At 49.3% G+C, this 18,584-nt stretch overlaps 1 protein-coding gene across 2 annotated transcripts in view; it reads right to left on the minus strand.

Annotated features, from left to right (window-relative positions):
• Positions 1-18,584, minus strand: part of glis1a (GLIS family zinc finger 1a) — a 72,570-nt gene that overhangs the window by 5,764 nt on the left and 48,222 nt on the right. For both annotated transcript variants that reach the window (XM_023815898.2, XM_023815897.2), the window contains exons 5-8: positions 17,211-17,372; positions 15,273-15,383; positions 12,531-12,672; positions 9,007-9,166 (exon numbers count right to left, since the gene is read on the minus strand). In XM_023815898.2, the coding sequence (XP_023671666.2) occupies positions 9,007-9,166; positions 12,531-12,672; positions 15,273-15,383; positions 17,211-17,372 (575 nt within the window). The remainder of the gene's footprint in view (positions 1-9,006; positions 9,167-12,530; positions 12,673-15,272; positions 15,384-17,210; positions 17,373-18,584) is intronic.

The following is an 18,584-nucleotide window of genomic DNA, read 5'->3' on the forward strand; positions in this document are numbered from 1 at the left end:
CTGCACTGCTGATGACGTCTCTGTGATGTGTGATGTTAGCTCATTCTTTAACCATAAACTGTTTCCTAGTATTGTCCTTTATTTACCTTATACTGTTTGCAGCATGGAAAACTTGGAGGCAATTCAATCATTTTCTGTTCTTCTGAACTGACAATTACAAGAAATAAGCAGGGAATGGAAGAGTTTTTGGAAAAATAAGAAAAAAATTCTGGTTGATTTGCAAGTCCAGGTACTTAGAATAAACTCTCCGGCATGGAGGAGCTGCAGTGTTTGCGTAACTTGCATTAATCAGAAATAAACACAAACTGATGAAATCGGTTAAACATAAGGCTTATTGTTCTGTACTGATCCAGTGCTTTCAGTAGAACTTTATGCTATTATGTCTAATTTTGCAATGGAGGAAAGAATTCGGATGAGGTCAAAGTTAAATATAAAAATGCCCCCCCCCCACCTTTTGTTTTACTAAAGGCTACATTATTGAAAGCAGAAATGCAATGCTCTGTCAAAAGCTGGTGTTCCTAAGAATGACTTTGTATTCAATCAATCCTTTATTCTTTTTTTTAAATAAAAATATTCACTCTTCGAGAGACACTGAATATGAAGCTAAAAGTATAACCAAACAGTAGTAAATATGGGCAGGCGAGGCAACGAGGCGTCCCAGTGCAGAGACTGACAAAGACCTCATTCATCTCACTCCGGAGTAGCAGAGATGACCTGATGGCTCCCATTCTCTGCTGAGAGCTGCAGCTCAGCCGTAATTGCTGTAAAACCACAGAAAACCACAGTGTGACTGGTAGCTTCTCCTGTCCAGATGGGGTTTCAGAAATGAGCCGCTGACACGTCTTCAAAGGACAGCTCTCCGCTTCGCAGGAAGGCAAAGGAAGCACAGGCCGAGTCCTGAGCACCCAGCAGACCTGGTTCTGCTACCACTGGCCGGGAGTCTTTTGTCAGTGCCGGAGCGAGACCCGTCAAGGCGCGACGTGACTTCTGACCTTTCACTTACCACATCAACAGGCCCATTCCATTTCTCTAAGCAAAAGCAAAACGTGTTCAAATGAAACAACCTTAAAAATTATACTGTAACTGTAGTTGTTTGAAGAGACAGAAGAACGAGATCATACTGGAATTTTTCAAACGGTGAACTTCATACCGAAATGTTTCACTGCTTTCATGCTTGGTGAATTCCAAACATCACATGCTTTCTACTCTGTTTTATTAGTGTTGTCTTAAGCCCTGTGTTACCATTTGCTAAGACTATTACTAATCCGAGTCAGATCTGTCAGCATGTGATTAACAGTCGTAATGTCAGGAACATTTCTTAAATCTTAATGGAAACTCCAGCAATATTGAAAACACAAGTGCTACAAATTGACCTTGAAGATTTGTCAAGATAAAGCTAATTATTATGAGGGAGCATTCAGAAGAGTTATTCTAACCTTAAAGCCAATGGCAGCTAAAAGACAGAACTGTCACCATGTCCCAGCGCTGCTTGGAGGACGTTGTGTTAGCCCCAGATCTGACTTGCATCCCGAGGACTGCGGCTAATCGAGTTGCTGGCATGGGACCCAAGCCGCTGCTATATGTTTCTGTACGGAGCCTGGTCCCCAGGGGGCTGCTGTCAGCACAAACTCAGGAAACAGTTATACTGTTCATATTTTTACAACCAGCCTCTATATGCAGCTAAAGTGAATCAGAAGCTAATCACTGCCAGCTGCCATGTGCCGTGACAGCTGGAATGGCTGGAATCTTTCATGTGCCATAAAAATCCTCGCTGAGGTGTTTACTCAGCTCATCGTCCTCATGTTCTACAGCTTTTTTCCACACCGGGCCCCTCTGACAAGAGCCTTTGCACACATCCCAGAAACCAGTGCCAGAAACCATTCAGATGGCCAGCTCTGACCAAAGCCCCTGTGGCCTAAGAGGTGCGTCTGGTAGCCTGCCACCAGGACCATTAACCTGGTCTCGGATTTCGGTGTTTCATGAGAGACCCATTTTGCTCCACTCAAAGTGTGTCCAATACATCCCAACAAGACCGAGGAAAACAGAAACAGAGCTGATGCTAACAACTACAGACTGTGAGTGCAGAGACACACAGAAACAGAGCTGATGCTAAGAGCTACAGAGTATTAGCACAGAGACATGCTGATACAGAGCTAATGTTAACAGCTACAGAGAATTAGCACATATTCGACATATTCGGTGTTTCTTAATATGCATACTTCACCGTGCTCGTGCTCTCGCATACCTGTTTTACGTCATCTTTCATTGTCAGAGACCAATTCCAATACAAAGTACAGAAGTACAGAGGACAGCGAAAAATGCCAGGATGTCATTTTTGCCCCACCCCAAATATCAAGGATGCATCGGTTGCATCTTTGCCAATGAGGAAAATCCCATGATTCACTGCGTTCCAAGTTTCTTCTTGAGAGGCAATTTAAAAAGACTGCTCTTGCCAAGAAAACAAGTACGTTCTTTGCATTCTTGGTATTGAGAAACACCCACTGAAATTGCTAACAGCTACAGCTACTGAGTATTAGCTCAGAGACACACTGAAACAGGGCTAATGGTAACAGCTACAGAGCATAAGCACGGAGAATGGGGCTGCCATTATTTCTATCAATTAATCTAACGACTATTTTACTGATTTGTTGATTAATCTAAATGATTGATTTTCTGGAGGAAAATCAAACTGACCTTTTCATTCAAGTTAATTTTATTTTGACAACAACAAAATATATACCATTGCAGGGCTTTAAATAATGCACGCCAGCTTTCCGGCACTAAACTGACGTTCCTTATGCCCAGAATTTGAAAAGCAGATTAGTAGTATTCCTAAAAACAATAATGAAAGGCGTCGTCACGTCCCTAAATTAATCTGTACCATCAATCCACACAGAATATGCCCAGATTTTAGCCTAAACATTTTCTCAAACACTTATTCAATGGAGATTCTAATGTAGCAGTCAGACACCTTTATAGCTTTAATGAGTGCATTTAGCAGATATAAGGACAAAAGATATTAAAAAGCTCTCTGTACTAATGGTAATTTAATAAATATGAATAGACAGCTCTTTGGGTGATTTTGCTTATTCTGGCGGCCCAGAATAGCGGCTGTGTGTTTTTTCTTCAGACGCTCTTGCATAGCGATAGTGCCCCTGTAGTTTGCACAGTGTTAAACCACCTTTTTGTTTTGTGATAATTTGAACTACTCCCATAATTACGTAGTGATATTAAAGGGTGTATTCATTTGTTATAATGAATTGAAGCATTTTAGAAATCAAAAAGATAATATTTTAAAAATAATTAAAAAAAAACGATAAAATATTGATGACTGAAACACTGAAACAGAGCTAACGCTAGCAGTTACACCATGTGAGCGAGGAGACAAACTGAAATAGAGCTAACGCTAACAGTTACACAATGTGAGCGAGGAGACAAACTGAAATAGAGCTAACGCTAACAGTTACACCATGTGAGCGAGGAGACAAACTGAAATAGAGCTAACGCTAACAGTTACACCATGTGAGCGGGGAGACAAACTGAAATAGAGCTAACGCTAACAGTTACACAATGTGAGTGCAGAGACAAACTGAAATAGAGCTAACGCTAACAGTTACACAATGTGAGTGCAGAGACAAACTGAAATAGAGCTAACGCTAACAGTTACACAATGTGAGTGCAGAGACAAACTGAAATAGAGCTAACGCTAACAGTTACACCATGTGAGCGAGGAGACAAACTGAAATAGAGCTAACGCTAACAGTTACACAATGTGAGTGCAGAGACAAACTGAAATAGAGCTAACGCTAACAGTTACACAATGTGAGTGCAGCGACAACCTGAAACAGTTAACGCTAACAACTGCAGAGTATTCGCACAGAGACACACTAATACCAGCTGCCAACTCTCACGCTTTCAGACTTTCACGCTCACGTGAGAAATCTTACGGAAAATCAATGTTTTTCCATTATAAACAATATAAAATTAACTACATCAAAAGTTTTGGGGTAGTTTGCAAACCTTACAGACTATTTACAAGGTGACAGAAGTCTTCCATACATGTAGATGTATACAGACTTGTCTTGGAACTTTCATGCCAGTCATCTGATCAAGGTTGGCAACACCGCTAATACAGAGATAATCCGAACAGCTACAGAGTGTGAGCACAGAGACACACTGAATCAGAGCTAACACTAATAGCTACAGAGTATTTGCACAGAGAGACACTTAAACAGAGCTAACACTAACAGCTACAGAGTGTGAGCAGAGACACACTGAGTGTGAGCAGAGACACACTTAAACAGGTAAAGCTAACAGCTACAGCGCATGACCACAGAGACACACTGCAACAGAGCTGATGCTAACAGCTAATGAGCTTGCCCACAGAGACACACTAAAACAGAGCTATTGCTAACAGCTGCCTGTATGAGATGCATGAACTGTACGCCTGAGCAGAACCAGTACAACAGCCGTGTGTAACAGGGAACAGTGTGTGGATGCAGGTGGAGAGGTCCTTGGACATGGGGCCTGCTTGGGCCCATATAAATGTGGGACTGCAATACTGTTCTGTTCCTCTGGATCACACATTTACACAAAGCCAAGCTGGCTAAAGGATAAAAGTGAGAGATGAGCAACGGCAAACTGCCGCAGGAGGAAGATTCATGAGGAGAAGCCCTCGGCTCCCCATCCATCTTCCTTCACCTGTGCGCCGTGGTCCTCTGGGGACGGCCCAGCAGCGCGTCCACATCCAGCCATCTGATGGATCTGCAGAAAGGCTTGCAACAGAAAGGCACTGGGAATGTTTTTACAGGGTTGGCTTCTGGATCTGGTTATCACAGGAAAGCTTCTCCGACTTTGCTAAGCTATCTCTGGCCTCCAGGATGCCAGTGAGGATCAAACAAGGCTGACGTTCAGTGCAGCAGTGAAGCCACATCTCATTGGCTGATCACTGATGAATCCTGAATTTAATCTTCTGACAGTGACTAATACATCCTTAGCTGAGCATAAATAACATCTGTCCCTTTTTAACAGAATAATACATGTAATGGATGATAAGGGCATGGAAATGTTCCTCCAACCTTGTTAATCAAGGGAACGGATACTGCAGTATGGATCTGAGCTAAGAACCAGATGGTTGTGGGATCAGCTTTGAATAATCGCTTACAATGGGGTAAAAAACAGGCATGAGAAAATGAAGAAATAAATCAGGAACAATGATCTAGATGGGAAGTGCTGGATGCTTGCAGAGGAGACATTGTTCTTCTACTGAGTAAGTTCCATATGAGTAGAGGTCTCACCACTCTGATTGTTCTTCTGATTCCGACTTCATGCTCACGGTCGGGTAGCACCAGGGAAAAAGGTCAAAAGTCACAGGTCTGTGGTTCCTGGAGTGACCACAAGGAGTGCTGCTGCCTAAGACATTCGGGGTTCAGGTACTTTTCTCCATATACCCAGGTTGTACAGCTGTGATGAGCTCCAGTTTGGAGGTATTCTGGTTTCCGTGAAGAGGACACAAGCTGAAGCTTCAGCCAGAGAAAGTCTCATTAAAAATATGCAGCATGTTTACCTAAAGGTGTCACTTCCTGTCAAAGCTGCAGCCCATTACATGTCACAGCTATTCAGCAGACACGTGCTCCACATAAAGAAATGCAATTAGACTTTCTTGGTTTTTTTCACAAAAGATGAAGAGAAAAGAGAATGTATGAACGCTATAGTAAATAAAAATGGTGTATGGTGTAGATACTTCATCCAGCAGATATTTGGTGTAGCCTGTGTGAAATGATAAGATAAGGGTAATACATCAACCTGGATGTCGCACAAATGTTTCTGCATCAGTTCCCATAATTACAGTTTTAATGAAAAATGGTCCCTTGTTGCCCTATATTTGATTATGCATGATCGCTTTTGTATGACTGCCTGAAGTCACCGTGGATGAGCCCAGTATCCAGAATGATCTGCTTGGGAGGCACAGAAACAGGAGCCTCTCTAGTTTGGCCTGATGATCTCTGTTATGTTACACATGGTGAGTTTAATGGCTACAGAGATGCAGAGTCACTGCCTGGACTAGGCAAAGGCTAAGGGTGTCCTCATGCTAGCTGACCCGTACCGTACCCAAACACAGTTGATGAGGTGGGCCTGGGCTTGGTTCACTTGGATTCAGAATGCATCCAGTGTGATCACAAATCGTGCCCGAGCATGAAACACAGACATGATGTCAGTGATGAGACTGGCACATGCATGCACACAGGTGCACTATACATGAACTGGACCCAGAAGAAGCGGATCGGGTAGGCCGTACAGATCAGGTACAGACAAATATTTAACAAACACTAAGGCATTCCTTTGGTCTACGGCAAAGGTGCAGTGTTTGCTAGAAATCTGGGCTGACGAGAGTATCCAGGAAAAACTGGATGCAGCACACAAAAACTCAGATATTTGGTAAAATGTGGGACTGTCAATGCCACATGATTAAATGAAAATCACTGCGTTGCATACTCGATATATCTAGGATGGCCCTGTGTCATCGCACCCAAAATTACTCTAAATAAGCCACAAAATAAAGACGTTAATCAACTCCATTCCTCTGTGCGATAGTGCTTTCCTTCCTATGTTTTCTGCAATGCAAAAAGTTGTACGTTGATGACGAGCACGCACTCAGGCCAGGAACACTAAGTGTAATGTGAGCACAGACCAGCGGGTGAGTGGGGAGGGGGGCAGTCATGCTCGGGCACAGTGCAGGGCAACCGGGCCAAGTGTGGGTACACCCTAAGAATCTGCTGAGAAGGTCTGCAAACAGCAGGTTCACCTCTGCTCGAGTTTTTCGTTCCTCCTCCCAAAGAGATTCCTTCATTCTCGCCTCTTCATCACAAACAAAGAGGCAGTAAAACATTTTCAATTTGTGCCTGCAAATTAGTAGGGTGACCACAGGGGGCTCTGACGGTCCCAGCGTCTACGTCAGGCCAGTACATCACAAATGGTGTTTAAATGGCATATTTCAATATTAGCTTCAGAAATTACTCTGCTATTTAATAAGTAAAATGACTCTAAATGGCTCGTCTGAGCCAGGGTAAACACACTAAGCAATGAGGTCAGATCCTGCTGGTGCATAGTCAACTTAGTCAGATAATTTTGTCAAAATGTTTAATGTCGTGCTAAACCGTTTGGGAAAAACAAGTGCTCAACTGATATTGACTTTGGCAGGGATGGTGCACCGCAGGCTTTAAACATTTAAACCAATGCTTGATCTCCGGGCGAATGAGAGTCGAGGTTTTGTACCCTGTTTAGTGTAGGTCCTGGCTCAGGGTGTCCTCGTACTGTCCGATCAAGCAGCAGCCTGTGCCTGTGTCCATTTTTTGGTCTGGCACATCATGCTAATGGAATCCACAAACACACGGGATGCGGTTCGCTGGCAGAGCTGTTGTCATCACAGTACATTCCGTTTTCCTCTTCCAGTTGGACTTTCTTGGGGCTGACCAAAAAAATCCTTGCTGAAATGTTTGTGATGAATGGCAGGGAGACAAACTGTGATTGGTAGGTTAAGAGTGGTGCTTCTTTTCTGAGCAAAGGTATCCTGTTTTTATTCGAGCCCTTCTGTGGAAAGCCAGTCATTCAATGCATACATGAAAACCAAGATGTTTTTTCTTATCAGGCTCATAAAAAGAGGCCACTCACTTCAGCCAGCTTGAACAGGAGGCCAGTGAATCACACAGGGACTGGGCTCATGTTCTGACACTGCAAGTCATTTCAGCTGCTCTAACTCATTCTTTACCTGATTGGTTATGCCATTCCTCCCATGCAGGCCCGCCCCTTCCTCTCTCACTCCAGGCCCACTCTGTTTGGTTGGGAAAGCAAGCCACCTCCCAATCCATTTTCATTGGCCTTTCTGATTATGTGACCTGCAGCCCTCTTTCTAGGTATGGTAGACTTGATATGTTGGGTGGTACGGAGACCCCATCCACCATTTCTCCACATTCAGGACATGATTTCAGGACTTCTCACCACTGCGCCCTAACAAAACAGTTGATCGAAACCATTCAGAGCTGTCTGTCAAGGCACTGTCACAGCACGGTCATGGGTCTGTCACGGAACTGTCACGGGACCGTCAAGGCACTGTCACAGCACCATCATGGGTCTGTCACGGAGCTGTCACGGGACCGTCATGGGTCTGATACAGGTCTGGCCTGATGTCAGTGCCTCTCTCTGCCTCCCAGTCAGTGTCTCTTTCTGTCAGTGTCTCTTTGCCTTTCTTGTCAATGCTTCTCTCTCCCTCTCTCTCACAGGTCTGTCATGGGCTTGTCATGTCACTGTCACAGGTCTGATATGGGTTTGTCACAGCACTGCCCCGGCTATCATGGGCATAGTAAGTGTGACAACATTAACTGCTCCCCCATCCCACTGGAAAAAAGGAGACAAGAACTCAAAACAGATGACTGCATGCGACCACTCCATACGCCCACCTCTGTCAACAAATCTGAGTGGGGATGAGTCAGAGGGCCTGGGTGGGGGCCCCCGTGGACCCCCCGACCTCGGACACGTCCCTGGGGCCCTGTGGGGCCAGAGATAGCTGACTTCACAAGGCTCATCCACCCCCGGGACGTGGCGTGGAGGTATGACTCCGATAAATACCTCCCTCGTAGGTGGGTGTGTCGAACAGTGAAGCGCCAATAAATGATTCACAGAAGGGGTCTTGGGGGCGAGAGCGTGGCCTAGACTCCCCCATGGTGCTGGCCGGGCAGCACACATGGGGGGGCTTGACACGATCGCAATGTTACACTGTGACACCCGGGGACAAACAGGAAGCCTCGCCCTGGTCATGACAGCTAGCCTGTACCTGGGGTGGTGATCAGGGTTATACTTGGGGTTCATGCCGTCCCCGACCGCCCCCCAGGTCCCGTACAGGCTGGGGGAGACCATGGCCGTCCCCGGCTGCCTGTTACATCCGTCCATGGCTTCCGCACCCCTCCCTCCTCGGCCCGTGGAACCACACTCCTGCTAGGCGACACTCACCCGTCGCAGGTGTTCTCTACGGCGGACAGGGGGGGCAGGTGGCTGTGGGGGCCCCCGACGCAGGCTTCCAGGCCAGGCTGCGTGGACGCCAAGCTGTGATTGGACGGGAGCGGTGCTGGCGTGGCCCCGGTGTGCGGGCCGCTGGGGCCGGCATACATTGCTGTAAGACAGACAGAATGGGTCCGCATGAAGAATCAGGGCCCCAGAAGCTGCCAGCAGGGATCCGCTCTAAATGCAGGCGCGACCAACGCTACAGTTCTTGGGTCTTTTCTTCATGGCTTTTTAGTTTCATTTCTGCACATGAATCTTGAGAGGACATTTGTGCCCCTGAAATAATCTCAATCCTTTAATGGACAGATATGTCCCCACGGTTGAGAAACAGTCAGAGAGTGATGTTAGCTTGTGCTGTCTGTCCGTCTGTCTGGCTGGCTGACTGGCTGAGTCAGTATGTCCACACAGACTTAGGGATGACTGTGACTCTGTACTGCCTCACACTTTAGTATTCTAATAGTTACCATTAATTTGACCCAAAACCATAAAAAAACCACGAGTCACAAGGCACCTATGAGCCATCCAGTGGTACCAAGGACCACCTGGTCCAGTGCGGCCAGAAAGTGATCAGAAACAAGGGCCTTGTGACACCACTCATTGTCCAGGTCACAGTAAACATGCAGAAAACCAAACTTCATTATAGGCTTGTTACAAGCTGTTTTTTTCCCAGAAAGTACATCTCTGATTCTGCACTCCAGCTTTTCCCTGGGAGCTTAAAAGTGTTCCTCTGAATCTGGTCATTTTTTAAACTCTAATTCCCCTGGGGAAGCCACATGCTATCGGCTATTAGCACTGTAGGGGCTCCCCCAGCTGTTTGCCAGCGTAATCCATGCCTAACTGCCTGTTCCCGAAACACTCACAATCATTCAGCACCCAGAAATCATCAATCACAACCTTTAAACTGCTTTACCCTTTAGCCTCAACATCTGCTTCTAAACCAGCAACATTCGAACAAACAATAGTGAGGATTGCTGCAATTTAATAGGTCGCTTTGTGGAAAAAAAGGTCTGGCAAGAGCAAGAAAAAAAAGATTAAGCATTTGAGAGACAGAGAGGCACCAGGCAAAGAGCTTGGTGCCCAGAGTAGGTGCCCTGCAATCCAGCCCACGTCCCACCAAACTGCTGGGAGCAATATGGGTTCACTGTTGAGCAATGATGAGTAAAGCTGAATCTAGGGTGGGGTAGGGGGGGCAGAAGAGTGGAGAAGAGCAGGGGAGAGAGGGACAGGGGCATAGAGAGGATAAGACAGAGACACTGCCAGAGAGAGGGAGAGAGAGGCATTGACAAGGAAAGGCAAAGAGACACTGACAGAAAGAGACACTGACTGGGAGGCAGAGAGAGGCACTGACACAGAGAAGCAGTGAGACACTGACTGGGAAAGACAGAGAGAGGCACTGACAGGGAGAGTCAGAGAGACACTGACTGGGAGAGGCAGAGAGAGGCATTGACAGGGAGAGGCAGAGAGACACTGCCTGGGAGAGGCAGAGAGACACTGATTGGGAGAGGCAGAGAGAGGAATTGAGAGAAAAAGGCAGAAAGACATTGTCAGAGAGAGGCATAGAGAAGGATTGGGAGAAAAAGCCGGGAAGACACTGACAGAGAGGCAGAGAGACATAGATAGAGAAAGGCAGAGAGACACTAACAGAGAGAAGCAGAGAGACAGCGACAGGTCAGACAGGTGAGTGTCAATCAGAGGCAGATAGACACTGATAGAGAGAGGGAGAGAGAGGCACTGATAAGGAGAGACAGAGAGACATTGACAGAGAGTACACAAACAGGGAAAGGCAGAGAAAGGCACCGACACAGAGAGGCAGAGAGGGGCACAGAGAGGGAGAGGAAGAGAGGGGCTCAGACAGGGAGAGGCAGAGAGAGGTACTGACAGGGAGAGGCAGAGAGAGGCACTGACACAGAGAGGCAGAGAGAGGTACTGACACAGAGAGAGACACTGACACGGAGAAGCAGAGAGAGGCACTGACGCAGAGAGGCAGAGAGAGGCACTGACACAGAGAGGAAGAGAAAGGCACTGACACAGAGAGGCAGAGAGAGGCACTGACACAGAGAGAGACACTGACACGGAGAAGCAGAGAGAGGCACTGACGCAGAGAGGCAGAGAGAGGCACTGACACAGAGAGGAAGAGAAAGGCACTGACACAGAGAGGCAGAGAGAGGCACTGACACAGAGAGGAAGAGAGAGGCACTGACACAGAGAGACAGAGAGAGGTACAGACGGGGAGAGTCAGAGAGAGGCACTGACAACAATAAATGAAACTGTGAAAGGCCATTGTGCCACCACTGCCTGTCTCTGCTCAAACAGCACTGAAGTAAATAAGATCTGACCCCCCACCCCCCTCCCCAGGCTAAACGCCAAGTGCGGGCAAAAGATGCCATGGATATTGTCATCTTGTAGCTCTGAAAAACAGAACAGAGGGGAGAGCAAGCTTCAGTGGGAGTGACAGGGTGTCCCGTGTGGCCAGGTTTGACCATCTGAGGACAAATTCTGCCATCTTGTGAATTCACAAGACAAAGCCTGAAGAAAACAGACAGCAGGTCAGCAAAGACAAAACAGGGCACAGCATGGTGCTTGGAAGCAGCGTTCATCTGAGTCTGAGTCTTGGTTTGGGGTTGGGGATTGTCAATGACGGTAAAAGGGAACTCACTGGAACACCATCTCAATGACAGGAATTTGGTGTGCTGTGTGTGTGTGTGTGTGTGCGTGTGTATACATGCGTGTGTGTGTGTGAGCCTTCGAGTGCTAATGCGGTCCTTCCCATGGTCACACAGAACTTAAGCGATAAACTAATACGTTTCTGATCCAGCTACAGCTGATTGTGATTAATGATTAATATGAAAAAATAAACAAAACTGATGTTGGTAGATGATCATTTAACTTGAAAGACTCAGCTTATTAGTTAAGGGCGGCTCGGCAGCCGGCACTGTGGCCATAAACCTCCCGGGTTTGGGGTTCGAATCCCACATCTGTGTAATGCAAGGCTCCCCCCGTAGCCCAAAGACGTGCTGCCTGCTGGTATACAGCCTGCGTGGCCTGGCATCGAGGGTGCCCCCCTCAGCCGTCTATCTGAAGGCCTCCTTTGTTTCGTGTGGCATGCAGGGGGGGGGGTGTGCCAGCATCTGAGGACCTTCATCAAATGCAAAATACCTCATGTGGGGGTGTGCCAGAATGTCGCAACGCCGAGTAGCAGCGCGGGCGCAGGCCCGCCAGCATGGGGCGCCGTCCAGCCCTCTGAGGCAAACACGTGCCAAACGCACCGCCGGCATCCCACCCCCTCCACCCAGAACATGCCGTAATCCCTGTTGTCTCTGTTTTCAAGGGAAACCACGGTCGGGCAATCAATTCGATTAAGACCAGCAGGAAACAAATATCTGTGGTGAGCGAGTCCATTGTTTGCTGGACAGGAAATCGACCCAGAGTGAGGAGTGACAGCTGAGAGGCATGGAAGGTGTCAGTGGTGGTACCTGTGAATACGTCCTGGCCCAGGCCCGGAGAGCGGGTCGCCTTCCCGTTGAGGGTGTGCTGCGGGGAGCAGGAGCTGTGCAGGTGATGCATGGCCAGGCACTCGCCGAGGGCCTCCGACTCCATGTGAGGGCACGGTCGCAGCTGCGGAGGGAAGTGGCCATCAGGGGGGCGGGCTGACGATCTCACAATTAGCTACATGACTCAACAGCGATGCCGTTTTCGCTGATGCCACCCGGTTCCTGTGCTCTGGGCTGGTTTTCACCTTTCAAAGACGAGCAATTCCGTCACTCCAGTTGTCATGGTTAGTCTGCATAACAGCTTGTTCATTTCTAGGCATCCAGCTGGAGCGATACCCCCCATGGCAGGAGAACTTATGAGGACAACATGAGCATGGCACAGGAAGCCCAATCTGTACCACCGCCCTCTGGAGCATCGTTTACCTGATTATCTAAGGACTAGATGCGGGATATGGAGGAAACTGAATCTGTTCAGCCTTGAGCAAAGGAGACTAAGGGGGGATATGATTCAGGTCTATAAGATTCTAACAGGTCTGGATGCTGTTCAGCCAAATGACTATTTCAATATTAGTCTAAATACTAGAACTCGTGGCCATAAGTGGAAATTAGCGGGAGAACATTTTAAAACAAATTTGAGGAAGCACTTCTTTACACAGCGTGTAGTCAGAGTATGGAATAGTCTTCCTGCTATTGTAGTGGAAGCTAAAACCCTGGGTTCCTTTAAATCAGAGCTAGATAAGATTTTAACAACTCTGAGCTATTAGCTAAGTTCTCCCCAAACGAGCTTGATGGGCCGAATGGCCTCCTCTCGTTTGTAAATTTCTTATGTTCTTATGTTCTTATGAAAGGTGGCCCGCCAATCCCCCCCCCAGCCCCCCGGCTGCCGCAACATGCTGCTCAGAGCTCACCTAAGTGCGCCTGACACCGAGTCTCTGACAGACTGGGGGGGGGGCCCGCTCTGCTTTAACACAGAGAACCCGCAGCCTTCTCAGAAACAGCAGGAAAAAGGACGTTTTCGTAAACTGGACGGCAACCAAACAAAAGCTTTAATGAAAAAAAACTCACCGACTGACCGGCTTTGTCAGAGGAAATGGCTTTCTGTGAGGCCAGGGTCCGCTCTAGGGGTTCCAGGGGTGGGGCAGGAACAGCGAGCCACGACCCGGCACCGACCAGCGCGGGTAAGTGAGCGGAGAGGCGTGTAAACAGGCAGCAGGCCAGCCCAACGACGCGTCACTCCCAGCACGGCTGCTTCCCGTCACATTCCTGACATGTTTTCCCCAACGGACCAGCACATAGATGACATGTGACTGTATCACTACATACCAGGGCCCGTACACTGACACGCGTGTGCCTGTATCACTATGTACCAGGGCCAGTACACTGACATGCGTGTGCACGTATCACTACATACCAGGGCCAGTACACTGACATGCGTGTGCACGTATCACTACATACCAGGGCCCGTACACTGACACGCGTGTGCCTGTATCACTGCGTACCAGGGCCAGTACACTGACATGCGTGTGCACGTATCACTACATACCAAGGCCCGTACACTGACACGCGTGTGCCTGTATCACTGCGTACCAGGGCCAGAACACTGACACGTGTGTGCACGTATCACTACATACCAGGGCCAGTACACTGACACGCGTGTGCCTGTATCACCATGTACCCAGGCCAGCACACTGACACGCATGTGATTATATCACTCCATACCCAGGCCAGCACACTGACAGGCGTGTGACTGTATCACTCCCTACCCGGGCTACCACACTGACACGCAGGTGACTGTATCACTCCATACCCTGGCCAGCACACTGACACGTGTGTCATGTCACCAAACAGGGTCCGTCACCCTGATCCTGTGGATGTTAGCATGCTAAGTGGTGGCATGTTTGATAAGACGCCACCCTCAGCTTCTTCGAGGCTGTGTGAGCTTTCACACTGCTGATCATAAACACGTCGCTGCCATCCATCCAGCGTAATTAGACTGGTACGCGATGCAGCCTCCTGCACGGCGTCTGGCTCAGGGCACCCTGAGGCTTGTTTGGCGTTTGTGAGTCACATGGTCCCCGGGATGTCCTGCAGTTCGGCTTATTAACACGCACATGTGTTTCACTTTACGGTGCAGGGCCTGCAAGCGTGGTGACGGCCCCAGTGGGGCCACGAGGCTGCACTGCCACGGGACTCTATCTTTGATGTTTGGTACGGCTGAATGGAGAACGAGCAACACGCTCCACTTTCATAATCGTACCTCTCAGAATCAGGCTGACTTCTTACATGCTTACCGCCGTGTGCATTAAAGCGGCCACACAAACCAGCACTGACCATGTTTAAAGCAGCATGTTTACTTCGAAAATGCCTGACAAATGGCACACAGGCTTGGCTGCAGCTCTTTGCAAACGTGGGGGCTGAAGCAAGCCATGCTCTTGCGATTTCATCATCCAAACAGCCATGGAAAATGCCGGAATGCGCCTGTTCTTTACCAGACATGATGATTTTTTAAAATACTGACTTGCTCATGATTTTCTGGAGGCCTTTCAGGACCTACTTGGTACTACAGGCCTGGTACCGGCTCGGTACAGACCTGGAGCAGGTTGGGAACAGACTGGGTACAGACCCAGTGCAGGCCCGGTGCAGACCGGCTACAGACGCAGACGGAGAGTGGGGAGAGGGGGGTGTAACTCCACAGCGCCACCTTGTGAGTGGCCTGCCTCTTACCTTCTTACGCACCAGCTGCTCCTTGGCAGAGTGAGCCTTCACATGCTTCCGTAGAGAGCTGGGGTCCGTGTAGCGCTTGGAGCAGCCTGGGATCTGGCAGGCATAGGGCTTCTGTGAGCAGGGTGGGGGCAGAGAAAGGAGTGTCAGAAAGTACGGCGCCACTAGGGGGCATGTGTGTGCCACCCTAGCGGTACACATCTCCCTCCATCGCTGTGACAGTGTGTGATCTTACCAGGCCAGCTTTCATCAGTGTGATGCTAAACATCCTTACTCTCTTTTCAAAGATCTGACATTTCAGGGCTGTGAAGGCTGATGTTAGTAACTGCCAAGCGATCAATCAGAAGTCTTAATAAGAGTGTTCCCTCAAATTATACTCGGAACAGTGAAACCTTGCGGTGTGTCTGAATGTGTGCTGAAATAAAAACTGCAATCAACATTTCGCTGACAGGCAAATGATTGATCATTTTTCTTTGTAATCTCTTTGGAGATCTGACCGTGATCTTTCTGGATGCTGAGAAGAGACCGCATGGAAGGGTGGGGGCGGTGGGGAGTGAAAACATGTGTGACCATGGATTTCGTCACGGCTTGGCTGTGAATGAGCCAGGAAGACCCTGCTACACATTCCGGCACCTTCCGCTTTCTGTTTTCACGGCATTTAAAAAACACCAATGTCCAAAATTTAAAGGCACACAGACGGTGACAACTTAATACGACAGAATTAGACAGTGATGTATGCTGTGTGTGAAGAGGACATAGCAGGTACCGCATCACGTACAGAGCAGGGAGTAACACAAAGGCCATACTGTACCTGTCAGCTGAACATTCAGAGCAGGGAGGTAGAAGGAGAGAGAGACAGGGGTTACACTTGCAGAAAAACACATTCGTTCATACATTGAAAGAAGCTGTTAAGAAGTCACATGACATCCAGGAAAAGAGTGCCATGCTTAAAGACTCGGGCTGGTTTGAAGGAGCAGCCGCTGATTTAGTGGGCTGAGCACTCTGTGGGCAGGGCACTGTCACTGTGGGGCCAGAAGCTAATGGCTAAAACAGGAGCGCCCGCAGAGCTAGCGGGCCGAGCAATCTGCGGGCATGGTGCTGTCACTGTGGGGCCAGCAGCTAATGGCTAAAGCAGGAGCACCCGCGGAGCTAGCGGGCCGAGCGCTCTGCGGGCATGGTGCTGTCACTGCGGGGTCGGTAGCTAACTGCTAAAGCAGGAGCACCCGCGGAGCTAGCGGGCCGAGTGCTCTGCGGGCATGGTGCTGTCACTGTGGGACTAGCGGCTAACGGCTAAAGCAACAGCAGTGGCGGAGCTAGCGGGCCGAGCGCTGTGCGGGCAGGGCACTGTCACTGTGGGGCCGGGGGCTAATGGCTAAAGCATTAGTGGCCGCTGAGCTTGCGGGCAAATCGCTGTCACTGCAGGGCCGGCAGCCTCGGAAAATGTGAGCTCGCCACTCCTGCCGTTTGTGTGATTTGCTAACGTGGGCCAAACATACCTCAGCACGGTACAGTGCTTAAACACTCAGAGGGAGGGAGAAGGCGAGAGGACCACCAGGGCACTGGGGGGGGGGGGGGGTGGGGGGGTACCATCCTTCACTGCCAAACATGGAGCAGCCCCTCTGAGAGCACCATGGCAGTCAATAACAAAGTCACCAGCACTCAGCCAATCAGTGCTCAGTTAATCTGAGCTCAGCCAATCAGATTGCAGCTTCTCCTGGTCTCTTACAGGATCTCCATGGAGGATCTGCCCATGAGAACACACTCCTGTCTACCTGAGAAACGCTTGTCAAACAGGCACATCCCAGCCCAAACCCAGCAGTGACTGTGTTCAGAGGGCCAGCACAAATCCCTCAGTAACATGCTCTGCTCTCAGGAGAAGGGCCTCGCTCTCCCGCGGCCCACGACAGACCGGCTGTGTAGAGCATAGGTGAGCTAGCTTACCGTGTCCAGGTGGGTGCGCTGGTGCTTAGCACGGTCGCTGGAGTTGCTAAAGGCCTTATGACAGCCGGGGTGCTGGCAGAGGTACGGCTTCTCGCCCGTGTGGCTTCGCAGGTGGATCTTCAGGTTCTCCAAGCGCGAGAAGGCCTTGCTGCAACCCTCAAACTGTAAAGAGGCACAAGCACACACACACAGGCGGATCAGCGAGGGTTGTGTGTAACCCCTGCAGACCTGCCCTTTCCACACTGGGGGGCGCTCACGTGCACCCTTCCTTGGCGTGACACACTACCGCTTTGTGCCTTGGAAGGAGACCGTGTCCCCCAGTTTGTGCCCCCAGCGTCGCTCAGCACGGCCCCTAAGCCGCACTGCCCACGGCACAAATGATCCAGAAATATTTACACTGGAAGCCCTTTGGAAAGACGGCTTATAAATTAAGGAAGGCGTATAATTTGTCACTTTTCAGATATGAAAAGCATTAAAGCAGTAATGGCATCATTCAGGCAGAATGTGTAATTATCCAGTTATCCCAGAATTTGCCAGGCGAAACAAAGCCGAGATCTGTTAAACACAGATGTACTGGAATAATCTGTCGGTGGGACACAGGCCTGCCTGCATCTGGGGTACCATCCATCACCCAGGAGGGCCGCTGTTTTGTTTGTGCCCCCCCAGCCCAAGGGGCGGGGAATGGGGGCAGAGTGGAGTGCATGCGAATTGGCAGCAGCGCTGGGGATGTATCGTGCTGGCAGACGGCGACAGCCTATGGAAAAAGCACAAATGGCCGCTTCACAGAGGAGAGGAATGAAAAACACAGAAATATTCCTGCAGCGACAGTGTCTGTGTATGACAGTGTGCTGCAGGGCCCCTCCGCGACCCCCGTGATCCCCAGGGGCCCGTGTGTACCAGGCACCCTCAGGGGGCCGTGGAGTGCAGCGCAGCATGGGGGTGTGCTGGTCATAACCAACTGTAACGGACATACCCGTCATAACCGGTCTCTGCCCCACACCAGAGTCAATGTGGTATTATAAGACAACAACATTACAGAAATATTGATTTAGAAGTGTGAGAAAACATCAGAGCTCAAGCGACGGGGGCGTGATGTCAATGCTCAGGCGAGGAAGTCGGGAAGGGACCCCAGCGTCGCCCCCTAATCAGACTGCATACAAAGAGACATGGGAAAGTGACATGAATACAGCCCCCCACCCCCACCATCTCAGCCCCCATCGCAGCCACCTTTATCCTCCCATCAGAGGCTGGGAGGGTGGGCACCGGGGACTGCATTTGGCCTTTGTGGCTGCAGTGTGACACTGAGGGCTTCGTCTCCCTGTCACCTGGCTGTCCCCTCGATCCCTTCTGCCTGGCTCGGGTTACGTGCCATGC

Source organism: Paramormyrops kingsleyae, chromosome 21, assembly GCF_048594095.1.
Source record: "Paramormyrops kingsleyae isolate MSU_618 chromosome 21, PKINGS_0.4, whole genome shotgun sequence".
NCBI classification, from domain to species: domain Eukaryota; kingdom Metazoa; phylum Chordata; class Actinopteri; order Osteoglossiformes; family Mormyridae; genus Paramormyrops; species Paramormyrops kingsleyae.